General features: G+C 40.2%; 1 protein-coding gene across 1 annotated transcript in view; it reads right to left on the minus strand.

The window, feature by feature from the left end:
* Positions 1-389: 389 nt before the first annotated feature.
* The window catches only part of ptn (pleiotrophin), a 59,213-nt gene continuing 36,774 nt past the window's right edge, over positions 390-22,828 (minus strand). Inside the window, exons 2-5 of the mRNA XM_046072291.1 lie at positions 18,561-18,655; positions 16,641-16,814; positions 13,220-13,381; positions 390-1,201 (exon numbers count right to left, since the gene is read on the minus strand). Of these exons, the coding sequence (XP_045928247.1) occupies positions 1,146-1,201; positions 13,220-13,381; positions 16,641-16,814; positions 18,561-18,655 (487 nt within the window). The 3' untranslated portion in view covers positions 390-1,145. The remainder of the gene's footprint in view (positions 1,202-13,219; positions 13,382-16,640; positions 16,815-18,560; positions 18,656-22,828) is intronic.

Consider the following 22,828-nt stretch of genomic DNA (forward strand, 5'->3'; position numbering starts at 1 on the left):
CCCCCTCCCCCCCCCCCCCCCCAAAAGAAATCCCTCATTTATTCTCCTCCCCCTCCCCTACTATGATACTTGCTGTACAGTAACAATGGTAATGATTTCCTTTTTGATGCATTCTTGATTGATTATTTGTTCTGGACAATGAATCTGAGTGTCACTATCGCTGGCCACCTACGACACTGTAAGATGAACTGCATTAAGTGGTTACATTGTGCCATATTCTCTCAGAATGAAATTCAAATAAAAATCTATCAAAATGTGTTTAAAGTTTGGGAGTTTTTGACTGTCAGGATGCACAAGGTGAAAAATAAACATCTTTTCTGCCTCCTTTCTTTTGGTTCATTTTTATTTTTGGAAATGTATTAGGAAAAAAGGGAAATTCTAACTCCATCTGAGGCCTACAATAGGAAGGACTTTATTTATTTTTATTTATTTTTTTATTTTTTTACAGTGGAGAGGTGGAGAGTAAAAATCAGTGGGTATAAATTGAGGTACAACAGAGCAGCAGAAGGAAAACAAACTAAAAACAATTATAGTTTGCACACTTGTACAGTAGCTATTTCATGCAGCCTCCAGAAAGAACTAGCTTATATTTGTTCTTACTGGAAATAAAAGAAAAATATCATATAGCACAGAGTAATGAGGAAAAGTGTTCTATGAACTTGAGCCACTTTTTAAAAATTGCAAATGCACAACTTTTTGCTCAAATTAATTAAGTGGAGATGTTTAGAGCTTCACTTTTAGCAAGCTGCTTCATTAAGTCGGGACATGGAAGAGTTTTCCAAATTAGAGTTAGGCTATGCAACTGTAAAACAAATCCTATTCAATTTATTCTTAAGAAAATAATCCTAGCAATTACATCATTAGGTAAACACTAGTAAACAAATCTCTTTCATATTCATTATTTGTCCCTACCGCTGAGTATTATATTTCCTATTGCAACACACAAGTTGTTTCTTATCAGGTGCTAGAAAGAAGAAAAAGTAAAACAACATTGTCACTAAAAGTCATATTTCCACTGATTTTGTCAAAGCTCTATAGGCTCCTATTGTCAACCTACAGGACATACAAAGAGGAACCGTGTTGAAATAGGGCAGTGGACGTCTTTCCATCCTTTTCTTCCTTCCTCCCTGGGACAAACCACCTCATCAGTCCATTTGGGTGCGATCTCGCTTCTTGCCTTCCTTCTTTTGCTTCTTTGCATCTGCAAGAAGAGAAAAGACAAACAAGTTACAACCCACAGTGTTTACTTTGACAGTTTCTCTGCCGGAGGTGTTGTTTTTGAAAATACACAAATCCCATTGTGTCCATGAAGAGCACAGATGCTCTGCTTCAGATTGTAATACAAATAATCATCCATAAGAGTTTTTAATTTGTTTTTGTTTTTTGCCAAAGTGCAGGTTTAGTGCTGTGACACCGCATGCAATCCCTCCTCCTGTTCTCTCCTGGGGACTGATTCGGTGGCCTGGTGTATGCCCCGTGAAAACCCGCTTTATCAACTTACTGCAACAGTGGATTGGTACCTGGCAGCCATGACAGAAGCCACAGTCCATAGCTTCCCTTTCTGCTTTGCGGCCTCTCTGCTCTGGTGAACTGGAAGAGAGCACAACCTGCAGCGGTTTGGCTAGCTAGCTCCTGGCTAGCAGTTTGTTGGACTGTCAATCTGCTGGGATGTTTGTGTGTATCTGCTTGTCAGCTTGTTTTTGTGTCTTTTATTCTTTGAACATACACGTTTATGTGTGTCTGTGTGTGTGGGCATGACCAAAATGCTGGACCCCACAAGTTTAAAGGGCTTTTTGAGGGTCAAGACTTGGTTCCAGGGTTCTTGTTACAGAAAGCTGTGTATGTGCGTAGGAGTGTGTAAATATGGGTAATCTAAATTGACATTTGTTGAAGATTTTTGTGGTTGCAAAAGAGATGACTTAAGGATGGCTGAATTATCCTGATATTGGCCTTGTGCCTTTCAGCAATAAGGAAGTGGTCTTGCTCTTTTGTTTTTTCTTTGAACTTAATAATTAAAACGTAAAATTATATATATTACATTACACACCACTTACATTTCATATGGATCATATAAGGAGGCATATTAGACAGTTTTTTACACTGTTTTGCATTCAATTGCATACCAAATATTTTGTATGAGGTTTGATCAATTAGATAAACTGCTAGTTTTCCATGTTATGGGTTTATTATTGTGTAACATTTAATCATAGGTTAAGCATCGGTGCACTTTTATATTTTTCACCATAGAAACAACAGCAACAAAAAGTAAGTTAGTTGAGCTACTTGTAAGGTTGATCCGATGGAAGTGGTAATGTTTTTTTCCAACTTTTAAAGTCTCGGCCTTATGGCAGTTGACTTGTTGATTTGATTACTTTATTGACAAAAATTGGATGAGAAGATCAATACCACCTCCATATCTGTATTCTAAATATGAAGCTAACGCCAGTAGTCAGCTAGCTTGCACAAATACTGGAAACAGTGGGAAACAGCCAAACAAACAAGATGCAACATGTTAATTAGTTCAAAATATATTCATCTTTTTGTATTTCTTAGATGCTTGGCACTGCTAATCTCTTGCTCCTGTTAATCTCTCTCTTTTCATTTTATGACATGTTGAACAGAGATATCAGACTGGCTAATCCACACCGTTTTGTTTAGACCATGTAAGTAATCCAAAGCAACTTCCTACTACTGCACTAAATTTAGATCCTCCCACATCACTTTTGATTAGGTTCCCAACTCAACTGGCTGTCAAATGTCAAACAAAAGTACGCTTAGTCAATGAGATTTCAACAGAGTTTCAACCTTTTAACATTTTCATACCTGCCAACATTTAGGTTAAAATACAGGACCTTCTCACTGTTCAACCTGTGGCATAAGCAGGGGATGGCTTGCAACAATGTCAACTACGCCACCTAGGGGAATTTCGCCCCCAGGAAATTATTAAGAGATTAAATTACTTTAATGTAATGTAGTGGTAAATATGGCTGTAGCCTCGAAAAAAAACTTGAAATGTGTTTGGGTATTTTCTAAGCCCAAGGTAACCAGTTGTCTTAGATCAGCCCCAAACAAAATGTTACCTGGATGCTGATGTGCTTACTCAATATGTGACTGGAAGCAGAAGTATTGTGAAACCTTGAGTGGCTTGCAGGGCAGAGCAGTATCACTATACTCTAGTGAGATTGAACCCATAGCTCAATGCGATCTTGCAAATTTAAATTTCTTTCTTCAAAGGCTGCTGTAATGTAGTGCTCACTTGTACGATCATATCTGCAGCAGTAGATGTAAGATGCAACTTAAAAATCCCCAGTAGTATGTGAATTATTGACGAATCTGGTGACAGAGGCAGGCCACAGCTGCTGTACACGCCCACGCAAGAATACTGCAACCAGTTAGGCCACATTCAGACTGCAGGTCAAAGTGACCCACAACTGATTTTTTTTGCTTATATGTGACTCAGTGTGAAAGTTTGAGGGAGAAACAATAAATTGTAAGAGGGCGTCTGGTGATGAACTTACAATACACAAGAAACCTGGTGTGTGTTGGCAGGTCTGCATTCTGAACTTGCATTACAAGGAAATCTTAGAAATCTGTTCTTGTCCCCTTGGTTGCATACTTCCATGGGCATTAAGAATTTGACGTGCAAAACACTCTCACCCATTCCAATATGGAAATGACTTTTCCATCCCATTTGTTTGCTTGTTTTCATTTGTTTGAATATTTTCTCTCTCTTTTCCTCCCCGCTACCTTTGATGTTTTTGTCAGCATATTCTGCACCCAAGGGAGAGAGATGGAGAAAAGGATTCACTCTCGCTCTGTTGTGTATGCTCCATATATGAGATGGGAACTCTCATACCAGGCTGGAGTACTTTCTGCTGCATTTGCACACTACATGACACTGCTCCCTCTCCTCTCTGCCTCTGACACAGACTCATGATCAGGCATTGCTGACTTCTCCAGCTCAAATCAGCCCTGAGCCAAAACACGGTGATGACATTTGGCCAAAACTGAGTTAAGAGCAGAATGTGACATTTGTTGAGAGTTGAAGTGTAAGTACATTTATATATTAACTTTAGTATTTTAATTCTATGCTACCTTATACATTTACTTCACAACATTTCAGAGGGAAATAATATACTAATTTAACTGACACATATTTTACATACAAACATTCAATCACATTATAGAAATGATGCACTCTTTCTCCCTCATTTTCTGTCATTTCTCTACTGTCATCTGTTTAATTTACACATTACTGCTAAATGAAGTTTTATAAACTAGATTCGGGAACTAAGACCACGCCTCAAACGCATCCAATTTCCGCACACCAAGTACTTAAGCACACCGTTTCCGTTCACCTCCCCTTGACTCGGCTTTCTCATGAGCGTGACAAACAAACAAAATCACTTACCTCCGACGGACTCGGAACTCATTCTCAACCTCTCAGACAGCAACATGTTCGACGAGCATCTAACGTCAGATACACCTTCTCCCAAACAACTTCATCTGAAACGTCAGCTGCATTCAGCTACTCATATTCCCCGGCGATCTCAGCTACGATCTCCGGCAATTCAAATATTGTTGGGCCTTAGCCTGCCAGCAGTTCCAGGGGGAGATCCCGGCTTTGGCGTTCCGAGCAAACAGCCTCGACTAGCCACTGTTCGCCGGCCCGCTCAAGGTCCAGGCGCTCGAGTGATAATCGCCGTTATCGCTACCAGCAACCTCGGAGCCAGCACTCCAACCGTCCCTCCACTCCAAACAGCAACTCAACAAGAGAAACATCTCCTTCCATCACTCCGACAGGAAAGCAAAACTTTTCTAGTGGTACAAGGAATCGCTACAGCCCGCATCCCCCCAAAGCCGACCCTCCTCAGTACTTCCGGTTCATCAGCGCTACTTCCGGGGCAACAACAGCGACTCGGCGGCGCATCCCCCAGCTGAAGGCGCAGAATACAACCACTCATCAGCCCACACACAGACCCAGGTCGTATCGAACCTAGCTCCACCCCAACCCCTTTCTCATTCGTTTCCTACGTCTGGAACAGCACTGTCAACCCGAGCACACGCATCCCTCCATCCCCGCATCCTTTCTTCTTCCCTTGTTCCTACTTACCCTATCCCATCTCCTCTGGCACCTTCAGTCCTTCCTGCCTCTATACCTGTTACCGCAGAAACCCAGACCGCACCCACACAGGCGACCCACGACTCTGCCATCGGCCAGACCTTTCCTCCTGTCTATTCTTTTCCCCCCTCCCTACCACCCCCAGCGGTAACCAAACTCGCTTCACCAATTAATCCATCCTCCCATAACCCTCTTATTCCCAGGGAACCGCAAACTGTTCCCAGCCCTATCGAACTCAAGCAACCACTTCCTAACAGATCCAAAGTACTTACACCAGCAGAATTTCACTCCACTTTTTCTTCATACCCCGACAATATAAGTTCAGTCTCCCCCGACTGCAGGCCAGAGCTGGACGATTACCTGTCCCTAATCTTAGACCTGGCCTTGCGGTTCGGCGGCAGCGGTTTTCCACACCTACCAGGTCCTCTTTTCGTCTCAAGCTGCCGGCCGCGTGCGGCAGTCCAACCAAGGGACATACTGGGGCACTCTAGACCCCAAATTTATTTCCACATCTTGACCTGCAACCTTTGCGGCACACCATCAGATCCGGTCTCAGCATGCACCCTCGCAGTCTACTACTCTACCTTTACAGTATCGACTGAAACAGCCCGGCATCGAATAGAATCAAAACATCTCCAGTAAATACAGTACTTCAGTCGACACGTGTGCCTACTTTTTCTAAATAGATCGCAAAACAAATAAATAAATAAATATAAATTTAAAAAATAATAAAATAAAAAATAAATAAATAAAAATGGTTTGCTTGCAGCCAAACACGCAAGCAACACACCGACAGAAAGAGAAGAGTGCGCCTTTTTCTCCTCATGTGCGTGCACCATAAATTGTATAATAAAGACCTGCACCTGCAGAGTACATACGTACAGCCGCACACCTTTTGCTGCGGTCTCAGGCATGTTTGCCTCTGTTGCAAGTTTTTCACCACAAGCTCGGGTTTCCATTGGTGTCATCTTCTGGTACCATCTAACACTTCGCCGTACATTTTTATGTGCTATTCCCACACGTCTGCCGAAGTCCCAATGCAATACTCAACCATCGATCACACCATCGCCTGCACCGCAGGGCAAAGAGCCTAGCCATCCAAGGCAGATATCACCAGCGCTTCGAAGTGTTTCCCATTCACCCCGACTACTGGCACCTTTTCGGCATTCTCTGGAAAGGTGCTACTACTTCGCAGCTTGTCTAACCTTAGTATTAAAAGATAAAATGAAATAAATAAATAAATAATAAGACATAACTAAATTTAATTAATTGATATATATCAAACAATATATATTTAACATATATTAACGTCACAGATTACCTCACCTTTTTGCCCTCTACGCCACCATCTTATGGCCTCAACATCTTGACTTCTGCACTCCACAAACTCCCTCTCTCCCCAGAGAAAACAGAAGGCCCCAACACATCACTGGAGTTCCTGGGCATCACCCTGGACTCAGGTTTACTCCAGGCATCCTTGCCCCTGAGAAAATCCACCGCATTTCCTTGCTAATTTCCAATTTCCTTCTGGCCACCGTTGCACCACACGCCGTCTTCTCTCACTACTAGGTCACTTAACTACACCACCCAGATCATCCCACAAGGTCTTTACTTCTCGTCACATCTCCTTTCCATAGCCGCTTCCGTCCCACATCAAACTAGACGATGCATGCAATGAAGCTTAAACACGGTTACATTTCCTTCCATCCTGGAACGGCATCTCCCTGTTCCACGATGACCACGTCACCAAGCCAGAAGCCATCCAGCTCTTCATAGATGTCGTCTTCGGCTACTACGGCGGTAGTTGGTCCGCAGCGGACTGGCCACCCGAATTCCCCTACCATCTACGACACCTACTCAGTCTATCACAGCCATTCTTTGGGGGTCTAAACGGTCCAAGAAAACTCACAATATACACAGACACAGTGCAGTGGTAGACATAATTAACAGAGGACGGTCCCATTGCCCATTCATAATGCAATTCATGCAGAGGGTCACCTTGTTTTTCAGCATAGCACCAATTCACCATCCGAGCCTCCCATATCCCAGGCCACAAAAACACAATCGCTGACTCTCTTTCTTGCACGGATCGGGTTATCTGACTCCATTCGCGGACAGAGTCTTAGAATCCATGTTCCTACTGGCATTTTGGCTTCTCTCGCTGCTCAGAGTTCACCACCTCCAGCCTCCAATACCATCCGAGTCTATTCGCCACCATGGCCTGTCATTTCCATACAATCTGCTGACACACTCATTTATCACCTCAAACGCAGTGAAACCAACCAATCTGGTCTACCACAACCCATCTACCTTTATCCTTACCTCAGTCCGTACAAACCAATACAATAGAATAGCCAGCCACGCTTCCCCCCAAGATCCTCTGTTCGTCACAGAGACAGGGAAGTAGCCACACTCTTCTGGTTTCACCAACACCTCCGTCAAATTCTATCCAAATCCGGCTTATCCCCCAAACTCTACTTTGGGCATCCATTCCACATCAGAACTGCCTCCGCCGTCTCCAGGCAGGGAATCCCAGACAACAAAATTAAATCTTTGGCCGCTGGTCCTCACCAGCATACCTCAATTACATCCGTTATAACCTAAACGATATCAGAAACGTGAAGTTCTTTGGGGGTTTCCGCACGTCTGCGGACTAAGAGACGGCTCCCCCATCTCTACATCCCTCAGCCCACCCTCTGGGCACTCGATTTCTTATTTTCTTACAATCTATCTAGGCTCCATTAGAAGCAATAAACCATTTTAAATCTTCTACGTTCGTAGGCGTGGTCTTTTGTTAGTGAAAATATATATTAACTATTTTAAAGAAAACATGTCAAATTTACATTTTACATGTACATTTTTCCTCATTTGGCATCAATGGGGAAATACCTAGGTAAAGAAGTAAGAGTTCACAAAATAGTGCAATCAATACAAGAAAATTGTAAGGAGATAAAAAGGAGAAGAGCATGTTAGAGATTAGGTGTTAGAGATGTTAAAAGAGGAAGTGTTCTCGGAAGAGATGAGTTTTCAGGAGCTTCTGGAAGTTAGAGAGGGACACCTCTGCTCTGATTGTATGGTAACTTGTTCTACCATCGTGGTGTCACAGATGAGAACAGACGGGACTGACTTGGCGTGTAGGGATGGCAGAGCCAGGCAGCATTGTTTGAGGAGGGCAGTGGCCGAGAAGGAATGTAAGCTTGTATTATGGAGTTTAGGTAAATAGGTACAGACCCAGTAATCACTCTGTATGCAAGCATTAGTGACTTGAATTTGATTCGGGAGGCCATTGGCAGTTGACAGTGACATGTGTTCTGATCCATTTTTAGTGGTTTCACCACACCAGCTGGAAGACCCGCTAGGAGGGCAATTGCAATAGTTGAGGCTAGAGATAACCACAGCCTTTCTGAATATGAATCAAACTGCAATAGCTACAGTGTAGATGTCACAGGGAGATAGCCACTTACACAGCTAATGCAAGAAATGTGTTCATTTTCATTATAGATGAATATATCATACTGACAATTTAGTTAAAAATGGACAAGACAGTACTGCATTTTCCTTGCACTTTGCCATAAGATAGGGTAATGTAAGATACAGTCTGCCTTTGAACAATTTCAAGGAGGTCATCATCACAGAAAAATCGAAAGCCTAAAAAGGCATAAAATTACAGGTTATTAGGCACCTGCTGCACAGTTTTGATGGCCATTCTACAAACTTCAACCTTCTTTTTTTAATGTCACAGTTTCTGCAGTTACACCTCTCTGCCGGGCATAAATATTGTGAGTGTAATAATAATGCTCTGTGTGGCTCTGACTTAACATCAACACCTGTCTGTCCAGAAAGACTAATGCAAAATTCAGAGATGCCAGAAATATTTCTACAAAGCCTTTTGTTTAACCTAAAATCAACTCTGGCATCCAAACACTCCCTCACATGCTACGCACTCCTGTTCTGCTGAAAGAGAAGGCGGGGACCTTGAGGTTTCTACAGGCATTCATAATGTTTCATATCTGTCACTCTTTGTTCTCTCTTTCGCTCCGCAGGGTCTGTGTTTCACCTGGGCTAGACAGCAAAGACACGCAACTCTGAATCTCAGATCGCTCCCAAGGCGCCTCTTAGCATTGTTTCCTCCAAAATCTGCAAATGACAGATGCTACCTCCATCACAGTAACCGGCAGCGGTCAGGGAAAACCTATCTCCAAAACCCAAGGTGGCTGTTCAGAATTCCAGATTCGGCTGGGCAGATCTCTGCTCCCATCCGGGGGTTAGATAGCCTCTCCTCTCCCCATCTCAGTGACTCTGAAGCCAAACATTTCTGTTTTTTTCATAAGCCCTCTGATCCCGCTGCTGTGGACTGTATCTCTGCCATCCCCTGACACACATAGAAAAGCATACACAATTTCTCTTCCCGTACACACCTCATTGTGCACACCATCCTCTCTTTCTCTTTCCCAGCAACCCTTCTGCTTCCTAGGGCTTATCTTCCAACTGGCAGACATGGGAAATCACGCAATCACATCGCTCAGAAAGCGAGTTTCTCTTCCCAACTTCCTCCCTTCATCTCGACCACTGTCATCCTCCCTCTGCTTCTCTGTTGCTCTCAGCTCTCACACCTCTTAGGCTGTCACTCAGCGTATACGCATCTGGCCTTCATTAGAATTGATGCGCACAGGTGCACAGTGCTGCACACATGGCTGCAAACCAAACACATCTTCACTTGCATGCACACATGCTCATCCAATACATGTGAATATATGCATTTACAGTTTTAAACTTCATGTTAAAAATTAAATTTGATTGCACTGGTTGCAAAAAGAAGTACAGAGGTCAATGATAATATGACAAAATGACCCTCCTTTGTATTTAATTTATTACCTCAGTAAATGCTTTCCTAATGGGTTATTGGTCTCACTTCCTAGTTTCAAGTCTTCTTCTTCACGACCTGTCAGGTGTAGCAATGCCTATCGCTCCCCAGTTCCACCCCTGCATCCAAATATGGTTACTTCTGGTTCCAAAAAACAAGACTCGCCAAACTCGATGCTTCAAAACGGTTGTCCACAAACCAATGGATCTCGTCACGGTGGGCACACACACTTCTTTTATACAGTCTATGCTCTGGACAACATAAATCAATGTAGAAAATGGATTGACAAATTGATAGATGGACATTACACAACAAGTCCTCCAGTTTTAACAGGGAAATAATAATTTTGTAATGTAGTTCCCTTGGCTGAAGAGTGGTTATTGTGGCTGCTAGAGGTCTTTGTCACTTTAACATAAACATATGTCATTATTGGGCATTTGCTAAAACGACAGATTACATAATGTTTCTTGGGAGTACAGTCTCACGTTACAGCACATATAACTATTTGTCACACAAAGTGAATGACACTCATTCACCCACACTTCTATACACCTTCCTACTATATGTTTTAACAGTGGCCTCGTGTACTATATATTTTGTGGAATCACAGATGGCAAGTACAGTACAGCTCCTCAAGGAACTTCCTGTCACAATGCATTAATGATGTGCTACTCAGTGAAAAATTTAACAGATTCCTCCTTTGAAAGTCAAATACACTTTGGCATAAAATCTTAAGACAAACATCAGAGCAGACAGATGTGTTACAGTTGGCAGCACTGCCGCTGCAGACATCCTGTAGTATATAAATATGTCGCAGAGAGCTCACATTGTCTTATCATTGTTATTTGGGGCTTCACCTGACTGTGGCTGTTTGACGAAGTGACAGTAAGGTTAAGCAAACTCCATGTGTAAACCTTGTGTGCATGTCATCTGCTGAGCGTGATAAGGGCGCAGTTTATGACCACTGCCAGCAATTCTGCACTCATTATAATCCTGTTTGGACAATGGGGCATTCACACTGGGTCAGTTACATCCCTGTTTACATGATTAACAAAGGGCATTGACTCACTTGGAATGAATCGAGTGCTTTCTTATCACCAGTTTTATTCCAATCATTTGAAGCAGACAATAAAATATTCTACATGCGTCCACATGGTTATTAAATATTCTCCCTTAGTTCAAATCTTGAGTCAGCTCAAGTTTTCCGATACCTGCCTATTTCCCGTAAAATGTGGGAAGTTGGAGCAACAAAGTTTCCTGACTACAGTTTCATTGACATGATTGAATAAAGCTAAAAGCATGTAATTACATTTGAATAGTGAGTTAACCTATTCACCCCTGCTTTAACACTGTCACTCACCACGTCAACTTAGCACTTAAGTAGGTGGATTTCCATCATGCTGGTGGTGGATTGAATACAAATGTAAATCTCATTGCCTGAGATTTAAATAATTTCTAAGGGTTTGTTGGATTTACCAAAGATACAATCAATTTGAGACATACCAGGAGACAAGATAAATAGCTATTGAACTTTTTCTACTATTATCTATTGAACACAATAATTGTTACGAAGTGGTTAAAGAAAGTTATCTTTGAAATATACCTTTATACATGTACTGATGCTAATTCACCACAATTAAAATTAAATTCAGGTATTTTAATTTCAGATTTTTCAGAGAACTGTGAGTTATAGCTAAAACACACCAAACATTCAAAAAGGCTCCAAATATACGAGCCTGTCAGGAGGAAAATCAGCCGAAGAAACAGAGACACCCAAATGATAAACATCCCTTCAGCTATAATTAATTAAACAACCAACTAATCTAACTTTCCCTAAAACTGTTTACAATGATTTGACAACGCAAGAAAATACTGAAACTGTTCTTCTCAGAAGTTTGTTTTGTCAGTCATCTTCATCCAAACTGACCTTGACATGATTTCTCTAGAGTATATAACACTCCCCACTTTTAAACTAGTTCAAAAGGGTAGTGCATGCAAGGTTTTAGGATCAACAAATCTGTCTATGTTATCATTATATCAAGTCCATCAAAAAGTCTGGTAAAAAGACTTGGTTTGTCTTGGGTGAATTTGGGTGGACTGGGTGAAAAGTTTTATTTAAAATACAAATATTTCAGAATAGAACCTTCTTCAATAAGTTTAATCGTAAAAAAAAGTCAGTACTCTGCTATGTGTTGGTACACCACAAATTCTTGAAGGAATCAAGTTGTTGCACATTATTAATATTATAACATATTAATAACTTCAAAGTTATCCATCACGTTATGCCACCGGTCATTGTTTGCAGATCGTTTAGCAATCTCAGAACCCAGTGGCTATCGTCTGACTTGAATGCAGATACATTTTTAAAAAGCAAAGATCTAGCATTCCGAGACTGACAATAAGCTAAATCCTCATCTGACAATAGCTGTTGGGTTCTGAAATTGTACTTCAGCCAATGCGTTCCTTCTTATTTGCTCTCCACTTGGACTGTTTCCCTCCATGCAACCAAAGCCTACTCAAACATGATTGGTCAATACTACCTGGATTTCAAACAGAAACCAGAGTTCTTCTTGTCTCTTGCCTACAGATTCTGCATTCATATGCATATATTTTTAATAGAGATTAGCAATCACCTGGTTTACAGTAGTTCATAGTTGGAGGGTGTGTAAATTCTGCTGTTTCTCCACCCTTGCTAACTTGCTAGCAGTTGATGGTCAGTAAATATCTCCCAAACATAGGCGGGCTACTAGTTAAACCTTATTTCTCATTTTCTAGTTTCCTTAAGTTAAATACAGACTATGCAGAATATGGGTGTAGAGCTTTTGGAGTTGTTTAAAGGCACCTTTGATTAAGCTGAGTTGACCAACAGAAGTAAAGCAACAAGTAACTAACTACTTTGCTGTTGAGTAATTAGTAAAATTACGATTTTATTAATTGATAGTATAATTACTTTTCCAGTGAATACTATATAATAAGTACTTGCATTTTTGTAAAAAGTATCTTGGCCAATGTTGTTTAACAGTCGGATGAAGAAAGCCCTGAATGGTTAAGTGCCAACATTAAAATTAATTCATGTTTTGCGTATGTTTCTGAATCTTCACCTCATGCCATATTCTTTTACAATGTGGTGATTTATCAACGGGACATAAGTGTGCCCCACTGTTGCTGAAAAGTTCAACATGTCCAGCGAGGGCTGCATTTATGTAGAGATGATTTATTCCTTTTCAGCTTACCTTGCAGCTTGGTCTTGGGGATTTTCCCACAGGGCTTGGTGGCTGTGACAGTGGCTGCGCAGGTCGCATCCATGAGCGCTCGCTTCAGCGTGCCTGTCCTGTTCTTCTTGCCCGTCGCCAGATCGCACTCCCCCCAAGCCTGGAAGTCGTACTTGCATTCCCCTGCACACACAAATCAGATGATAAATTAGATGCTTTTGTTTAGTGAAGTAGCTCTGAGGAGGCATAATAGAGGCATGATCAAGTCACAAACCTGGTAAAATGACAAAATGCAGCTTCTATATTTGTTATAAAAAGCAAGTCAATTGTAATCAGTCAATGAAACAAGCCCCTTGAGTCTGAGGAGTTGTGAGTCGTACACTTTGAATGGCTGTTTGATGAGCGGTTTTAATATACTTGACTATTATCTCCTTCTTTATCAGTAAAATCTGTCCAAGATCCACGGAGTGAAATCTGCTATAACCTCATCACCAGACACTCTTTTTAACGACAAAAAAAAAAGAGACGCTTATAGCTTTCTGCTAACAGGAACAGATGGGGCTTCACAGATTTGATCTTATATTTCCTATATGAAGAAACGTGCTGACAGATGAATGTAATCAAAAACAGCCTGGCTCCCATTCATCCTGGACATAATGCACACATAAAATTTTGGCAGCAGAGAAGTGAAAGTACTTTCAGCAGCACATCAAATAAATTTCACATATGAGCTTTCATTAGCCCACCTTAATCTCAACCCCAGAGGATGCAAAATTGCTCTAGAAAATAGTAGCAGTGGCTGGTGTATATTATAGAAATGTGTTTGAAGAAGCCTAAGTGTGTGTAGGTGTGTGTGTGTGTGTGTGTGTGTGTGTGTTTGTGTACTGTATGTCTCTAATATCTCCTTCCATTATTTTGTTGCCACTCTAGCTGGGTTCCCTGGAGGCTGTGACACTCATTCCTTAGCTTCCTCTCACATGAAAGCGTCAGACCCCTTGTCACTGCCTCTGAGTTCCCAGGGTGCTCATCAGAGGAGGGGAGAGGGGAGAGAAGGGGTGAGGAGAGGAGGGACGGAGAGTTGAGAGAGGGGGTGACAGGGCCATTGATGGAAGAATCCTACAGGGACTTTCTGAGCATCCAACTTTAAAACCCTGCGCCTCTATAATTTGTCTCAAAGAGAGAGAGTTTCGTTGCTGGCTCCTGGGAATTTGGCAGGCAGCCCATGTCCTCTTTAAGGTGTCATATACAAGTGTGAACACACCGACTCATCAGCAACCCTTCATCCAAACAGAGTCCTATTTGCGGGAATAGATTTCAGAATGATTGGAAAACATCTGATCATTTTACAATCTTGCCAATTTCTTCACTCAAAATTAGTTCAGGAGATCATTCATAATATTTTTAGCATTGAAAAAAAAAATGTTCTCCACATGACTGCAACAGGGCCAGTTTGTGAAAAAAATGAAACAGATGGACCCCCTTTAAAACGAGATGGTTCACCTCAAGGGGTTATCCATGAATAAACTTACATATCTTTATAAGGTATGATGCAGCCTGGTGTCTATATTCTTCGTTAATCAAATATTATCATTGTACATTGGTGCTATTTATTGAGTTTTGTTGATGTATTACACACTTACATCTACATTATAATAATAAGAAGAATTATAAAGATAATATTTACCATCACAATAATGTAATTCGTTTTGTTTTTTAAATACAGTAGCTTAAGAAAGTCTAGATTTTATATTTTGGTTCAGCTGTCTTTTATATATTACATTCTAAAATCAAATAAAACATTTTATTATTACCTTCACGGCCTTTGAATCCTTCTACATGCTTGTATGCTATTATTGTTTTTGTTTTTTCACTAGATATAGCATAAATATATTGTCTTCAAGCCCAAACTAGTAACACTGATGACATTAGGGTGTTTTTCCAGACTATGGAGAGGGCCTCCAAATGCAGACAAGACATTATACAACTGTGTCTGCATCCCGGAGTAGTGACAAGTATCTCACTTTGATGTGGAAAACTTCAGTGTCTTGAAGAATAATATATTTCCTTGCATATTAAAATAATTTATTAGTATTTATTGTATTATATGTTATTAGGTTATTCATTTTCAACATCACTTCTGTTTTGGGCTTTGCGTCTGTGCATTCGCTGTACGAATATGTCTATGGTCTAGTGTATAGAAACCCACTAGCTGTAGTGTTGGTTACCCATGTCACCTGTCCCAAACAGTTGTCCTCTTTTTTGGGGTCAAGCAGCCGACAAACCTGGCTTTACAGTGTTATGCACACACACTCCTATTTTAAGCACAACTATTATATTCTCCCTGCATTGTGCTCTCATATTCCTGTGAGTTGCAAAAAACAATTTGGGCCATGTGCTGCAAACTTAAAACACTGTTAACCTAGTTTTCACTTGTTTGTTTTTAAGGATCTCTTGGAGTTTAATATTGTAATCACATGTAACAGTTTTGAAAATAGTCTGGAACGACTCTCATAATTCCAAGTTTACGCTTCTTTTCTTGTAATAGTACCTAAAGTCATGTGTTGTTCCTTAATGCTATGCTGCGTACCAGTACTTGGCATAGTAGTCTACTAGCAAAATAGTCTTTACATCAGTGGCAGAACTTTTATTTAGCAGCACCATATCTGAATCCAGGTTTAACTGCAAGAGTTAAATTGCAGGGTCTTTTCACACCAATTCTGATGCATTTTGTGGGGCATAGGCACCAAATGTTACAGTATTTATTTATCTTTTTAATTGCAAAAATATCCTAAATAAGGAAAGGTCAGTGGATCAGATTGCAAGGAATTTCAGCTTCTACAACACAAGATGGGCTAGCCTTTTTCTTTTCTTTTCTCAAGTAACTTTTCACAATTTAAAAGGCCAGAGGCATGTAACTTATTGCCACTTCTCCAAAAACTTTTGCTACCATAATCTATATAGCTATTTAGCGGGACCATTATTTCCTGCAGTGTGTTCATCACTTGTGACAGGCTCATTGCAGAGCAGCGGGCTCCTGCCTGACAGGCCTTACTGGGGGAACAAAAGTCCCTCAGGCTTGTCACTGTAAGACATTTCAGCTGTGAAGGCTGCACAGTCTCAAGCCCAAAAAGCAAATGACAAAGCAGGATGATTATTCCTGTTTTTTCCATGACGATGTATCACGTCCTCAGCAGACATTTCTGTTGTACCTCTAATTAGCTAGCTTACTCATTCTTATTGTGAAAATGGAACCATTGTTTGTGTGAATGACAGCATACAAGGTGGGGAAGGTGTGGGGTGAGAGGGATGGGAGCCATGTACTGAAGGAGGGAAGTTTTCTGGGTCTTAGATTATTTAAATACTATTTAAAGTAGACTTTTTCTTCCAGCCCACATAACACCTATTTCCATATTCCCTCCCAGTCTAAAAAGTCTTCCCTTACCTCCAAACTTCTTCTTCCAGTTGCAGGGGATCTTGCAGCGCTGGGTTTTGATGGTCTGCTTGCAGTCAGTGCCAGTACGCGTTCCCTCCCTGGTACCAAGTCCACAATCCCCTTCATTGGCTACACACACACTCCACTGCCACTCCCCACAGTCCGACTTGCGCTCCTTCTTTCCTGAAGGACCACACATGCACCAGTTCTGTAACCTTCTAACATTAGATGAAGCCAGATGAAGTTTGATACAGAGTTGTTTTGGGGCAAGATCAAGTCAAGTCTCCAGTCAATTGAAACTAGTGGACGTAGTGCAGTGTTCAAAGTGACAACTCTTGTCAAAGCAAAGGCTCAATACATGTGTAAGGTTTTTGAGTGCACAATACAGTCACATAAGCAAGTCTTCATAAGCAAGTCCACATGCAAGTCCATAGATCTCTGAATGCTACCCATTAAAATGACATGCCCATAACATTTTTCTTTAAAACTTGTGTAATAGTTAGTTTTGACATAGCTGAGAAGTTCTTTCAAGTTAAGGCCTAATAATCAATTATTTAAAATATAGACACATATTCAAGTCCATGTGTGGCCTTGCAAAGTTTGCCAGACATTGTCTTATATTTAGTTTCCCATGGATTTTAGCAGCCCTCTTCACACTTTAAGGTTTTTGCATTCAGGGGGAAGTCATGTAAGGGATCATGTTTTAGGTCCAGTCTCACTGCAGTCAGGTCTCAAGTTCAGATTTATATGTCTTGAGTTGATGAGTTTACTTGTTAAAAATATTTAATTCAACAAAGAGAAATATCTATCTATCTAAGTAGCAAAGAAAGTGTATGCAATGGAGCTGATTTTTCACTGGTATCAAAATATGACTTTATTACTTACATTACTTGTTTAATGATGGAGAAGCAATGTCTGTCAATTAACCTCATCAACATAAAAACGACTTTTCCCAAGAGGAGTTACACACAGTGCTATCACCTTCCAAAAGGCTGCACTGTGAAAATGTCCCTCTTAACAACTTATTCAGTTGGACACAACTCTAAAAATATATGAAATGAAAATAGTAGCCGTTGGGGTTGTAGTAATTTGTCTCCTTTGAGAATTTACCAGAAACAAACAGCAATATCTTGCAAGAAAGGCAAAATTTGTCAGATAACTCCCACTTGGGTAAAGAAAACAACATTTAGCCTAATTTAAATTCAAGAAAAAAAGTTAATTTGCATTGGAAATTAGCACAAGCACCTAAACCCATTACATCTGCCTTGAAATAATCTGAAAAAGCCCAGGAGGGGCTAAATACTTTTATAAACACTGCAAGTAGCACTTTGCAGTTTCTGTTTAATAACCAAGATTCTAACATGTTTTGTATAACCAGAACTGCAGACATTTTTTTCTTGAATTTAAATTAGGCTAAATGTTGTTGTCCTTTGCCCAAGTTACCCAAGAGGTGTCTGACTTACTTCTTGTAAGATATGGTAAATTCTCAAAGGAGACAAATTACTTCAACCCCAAAGGCTATTTTTTGTTGTGTCCAGCAGAATAAGTTGTAAAGAGGAACATTTCTCACAGTGCAGACTTCTGTGGGGTGATGAGCACTGTATGCCAGTCCTTTTAATATTGATGCGGTTAACAGACAGACATTGCTTCTCCGTCTATCATCAAACAAGCTGTGAAATGCCAAGTCATAATTTGACACCAGTGTAGCATCAGTTACATTTTATGTTTTTCTAAGATACTAAGATGTTTTTCTTTGTTAAAGGAAATGTATTTAACAATGTAATCATTTAAAATGGATTTCATACAGAACATCACAGTGCTCCCGTTTAATTTCAATCTACACTACAAAGGAAATCTGAACCTTTTGTAGATTTGTTCTGTAGATGTTTCCATAATTGAAGAATCAGTCCTTCGCTTTACAAGATTCACCTTGTTTCTCTGCTTTGCCTCCTTCAGCTGCCATCACCGTTAGCACCAGAAGTGCCATCACAGCCACCCGTGTCAAGTGCTTCTGTCCAGTCATTCTGAAAGAGAGACAAGACTATCGTTAGAGGCTTTCTTTACACAGTTAAAGTGTTACCAGTGTGTGCTATTTGGGGAATGTAAAGTTTATCCCTACTTCTACGTTGATTTATGATTTCTTACATTTCAAAAAACTGCATTTTGAGAACTCATGACTTTTGACCACTCCTGAACCTGAACTTGGTACATTCAGCTCAGGAGAAAGGAGAAAAAGAACAATAGTTGTCCCAAGTCCCATGAGATAGAGGAATCGCCTGGGGTATTTCCATCTTTCATCTTGTGTTATTTCCACTGTGCTGGATTCCAATATCAACATTTTGATTGTCTGCACTGCCACTACACTGTCAGTCACGGTTGTATTTGTTGTCAATCTCTGAAACCGTGTCACAGGTAGATACAGTCACCATACGGGTTTGATTTGATTTGTCAAAACTGTTATTTCTCTACCCCCTGTAGTCCAAAGCAAGAAGAGACGTTCAACACATTCAAAAATATCATGTTGATAATGTTGATTATTAATAATGTACTATATTAAAGATGTCACAGACCTTGGCTGAAGTTAAATCAACCTTTGCTCAGAATATGAGATAGAGGCTGAATATACTATCAAGGCTGTTATCAATGGAGAAATTGGGCCTCCTGCCTCTTCCTTGACGGATGTCTGTTTGTGGAACCAATGCCAGTGGTTTACATCATTTAACTGATCAGCAAGTGGCGGTAATGACCCAAGAAACACTTCAATGTGCCAACAAAAGGCAGTAAAGAAGAACACTGCTAGCAAGTAAATACGGATGTAAGCAAAGCAGGTACCAAAATGTTGAAAAAAAGTGCTTTTCAAATGTTTTGAAATACAGGAAATACATTCAACATGGTTATTACTCACAAAAAGCGTTGTCTGTATCCTTGAGGTGTAGAAACAGGGGCTGGTGTTACCTGTGTTGAGTTCCATACAGTAATATGGAAGCCCTAATAGGCAAGTAAGAAAAAACTATTTTGGTGATCCATTTAGTCTGACTAAGTCTGATCTAATTAGTTTTCTTTCCTGTGTTTATGACTTAATAACACGTCAAAATAAGGATTTGCCTGGATAATCTTCACAAGTTCCCTAAAGTTCTTATCATCTGTGAAACAGGTGGGGAAAAAAACAATGTTTGTTTGTTGTCCTAATACTCATTATTTTATATGATATGAGATACATTTCTACCCCCAAAAAAAGATATGTTGACAGTGATATTAGGGAAAAAATGCTTTTAGTCCTATTTACAACATGTTTGAAGAGCGAAATAGGTGTTTTAGAGTGAGTTATTATTATTATTTTTAGTGTGAGTATTCACGTTTTAGCTGCCAGAAGATGCAGAGGCTTGTAGTTCAACAGAAATTGCGCCTGCTGTAAGAAAGTGAGAAAAGAGCAAAACGACTGGGAGGCCACAATATATTGCCACTGTACAATTTTCATGAAAAACAATGTTGTCTGTCTCTTTGGCCTTGTTCAGATTACAAGACCAAATACTTTTGTTTGGTATATCCAATTGTATCCACATTGATTTTAGAAAGTCTTGACAGCAGAAAACATCAAATGAAATTTTTGCTAATCTGATTCAAGCTACATTTGGAGACTCTGGATAAAATCAGATTTCAAAGTGTCTTTTGCATCACAGCAAACAATATTAAATCCAGAGTTACGGAAGTGCATCAGAGTGGCTGAACAGAATCCTGTTGCAGAACTACTCTGTCGCTAAGTTTGTCTGGTGCAATAGAGGAGGGCAGCATGATTATTTGGATGGATCGCCTTTTCTCATGCTTGCGTGTTGGATAGCCGCCTCACCACCATATGTGGTTACTGACGCCTAAGTCATTACCGCAGTAACCCATTCAGATAAGTTAGTGATGGGACACACAAATTCAATATGATCACTTGCAAATGAGAAAGATTTGATTCGAGAAACAATTCCAATTTACTTGTAGTCCAGACAAAACCTTTGTTTTGCTCGTTTGCACAGAGCTGCTGACAGGTTTTAGTTGGTTGAAGGTTTTAAAAAATCTAAAAAGTACTCCACATTATCAAACTAGCCTTTATTATGTAATCCTCCAGTTGGTTCTGGATCAGCAGAAAGCTGTTACTATCACCAGAAATTATTACACAAAATACACTCTCTTCAACTTCCCTGCCTACATCCCCCCCTTCCCCTTTTTTTTGAGAGAAATCCTCCAGCAGACAGTGCTCTCTGAGAGGAGAGACTGCATGAGACTGAAGCAATTACCAAGTGTCTGGCTCCAAAAATGCTCCCCTGTGCTCAAATTCCTGTAGAAAGGTTGAGCCTGGCAGCGAGATAATATCCATTTGCCATTTTTAATTAATCATAAGTTGGCTCAGAGACCCCTACCCTATTGTGTAATGAACTTTTCATTTCACTCACTTAAGAATAAGTTAAGTCTGTTTAGAGGACGGTGAAAGCTCTCTGAAATTTAAAATAGGTATTCAAACCTTATATTTAATTAGGTGTTATTGTAGTGCATTTTACCTAGGAGTTAATGTCTCCCAGCACTTCTTAGAAACTCATAATGAGCCTTATGGCAGCTGCTGTAGTCAGCCTGCCAGGAAAAGCCGTCTAAATCCTTCACACGATTGATTTTATACTTTTCCGACTGTGGCAGCGCTCAGACGAACACTGTTTTGATTAAATACTTCAGACTCCATGTCCCAGATTTTTTTTATATTGACTCTTTTTAAAACATTCAAACCTATTCTCCATAACCCAAATAAAGAAAATAAAATCCCAACTGTAAGAAGTGTAAACAATGTGTTTCAGAGAGAAAACCCAATGAAAGCTCCCCGATAAAGATCATATTCCAAGAGAAAGGCATTGTGGCCTTTCAAAAGATAAGAAAGCCTTTTCCTCAGTTAGTCATACACAGAGTGATGGGCTCTCGGTGCAGTGCAGGCATAAAAAAGGACGAGGTTGATGACTTTGAATGAGCACTCCATACAGTAGGTTAAGTCTTGGAATTAAACTGAATCAACCATTTCCTCTGTAGCTGGAGAGAATCCTCTGAGACGACAGGTTTCTCCTCCTCTTGAGGTCAATAAATTAAATGGAAGTCTCTACCAACCATGTAGCTCCTATTTCCAGAGCATGACAGCACCTATAATGGATGACTGGGTGGATTGGAGCATTTGCCTATCATTCGTCCAGCATGTGTGCTGCCTGTGTACCACTTTGATAAGAAACTCTGGGGATTGCCAACTTAAAGGACATCTTTTTGCGCTCTTCCACAAATGCTCTTCCCCTTTTTTTTCTCAATATACACACAGTCAGAAACACTTACACCTCGACACTTTGTGACAGAAAGAAGAGGAGGTTTGTTTTGTTTTTTAAATCACCAACTGACATTTTTTCCTTTCACGTCTTGGCCCCTGGCAACCTGACCACGACTTTCTTATTCTCATGACTCAACCCATAATTAGGCTAAAGCAACTGGATTTTTATATTGGCTCAATGCATCATTGTCCCCCAGATCACGTCATCCATCAAAGAGGTGGTGTTTTGTTTTGCAAGAACCCCCCCCCCTTTTTTTTTTTTTATGAAGGATTAAGACATATTTAAGTGTTCTGCTAAACTTGATACCCACGGAGCCAGACACATGAGAAGGGTCATCAGTCATTATTCAAATTTTAAGCTAGATATGTGATGATGGCTATTGAATACCTGAAGGTTTAATGAACTGAATGCTTCTATTAGACAAAAATCATGCCTCAGAGGTCATAGCACGATTTTACCTTTCAGAAAAACCTAGAGTTTGTGATTTTTTTTTGTGACAGGTTCTAAAAGAGAGAGTGCTCATTGTAATAACAAGACAACTTTTAAAGCATGCCTTTAATGTGTGTATGAAATGTGTGCTGAAGCTTCACTGAAACAATTAACCCCACTTTCAGATTAGGGCTTCACTCTTGACTCACGTGCCAATTATACAATCAGATGCTTAATTTAAAGTAATATAAACAGCAAAAAGCATCAAATTATCACATTTGAGAAGCTAGAACCAAGAATGATTTGCTTGATAAATGACTGGACGAATTAATTATCAAAATAGGTGATATAACAACTATAACTGTATACTTTTATAATGTTCTTTCCAGCAAAATGAGATCACATTTAACAACTTGTGTAGTTCCC

Source organism: Micropterus dolomieu, linkage group LG16 (genome assembly GCF_021292245.1).
Source record: "Micropterus dolomieu isolate WLL.071019.BEF.003 ecotype Adirondacks linkage group LG16, ASM2129224v1, whole genome shotgun sequence".
NCBI classification, from domain to species: Eukaryota; Metazoa; Chordata; class Actinopteri; order Centrarchiformes; family Centrarchidae; genus Micropterus; species Micropterus dolomieu.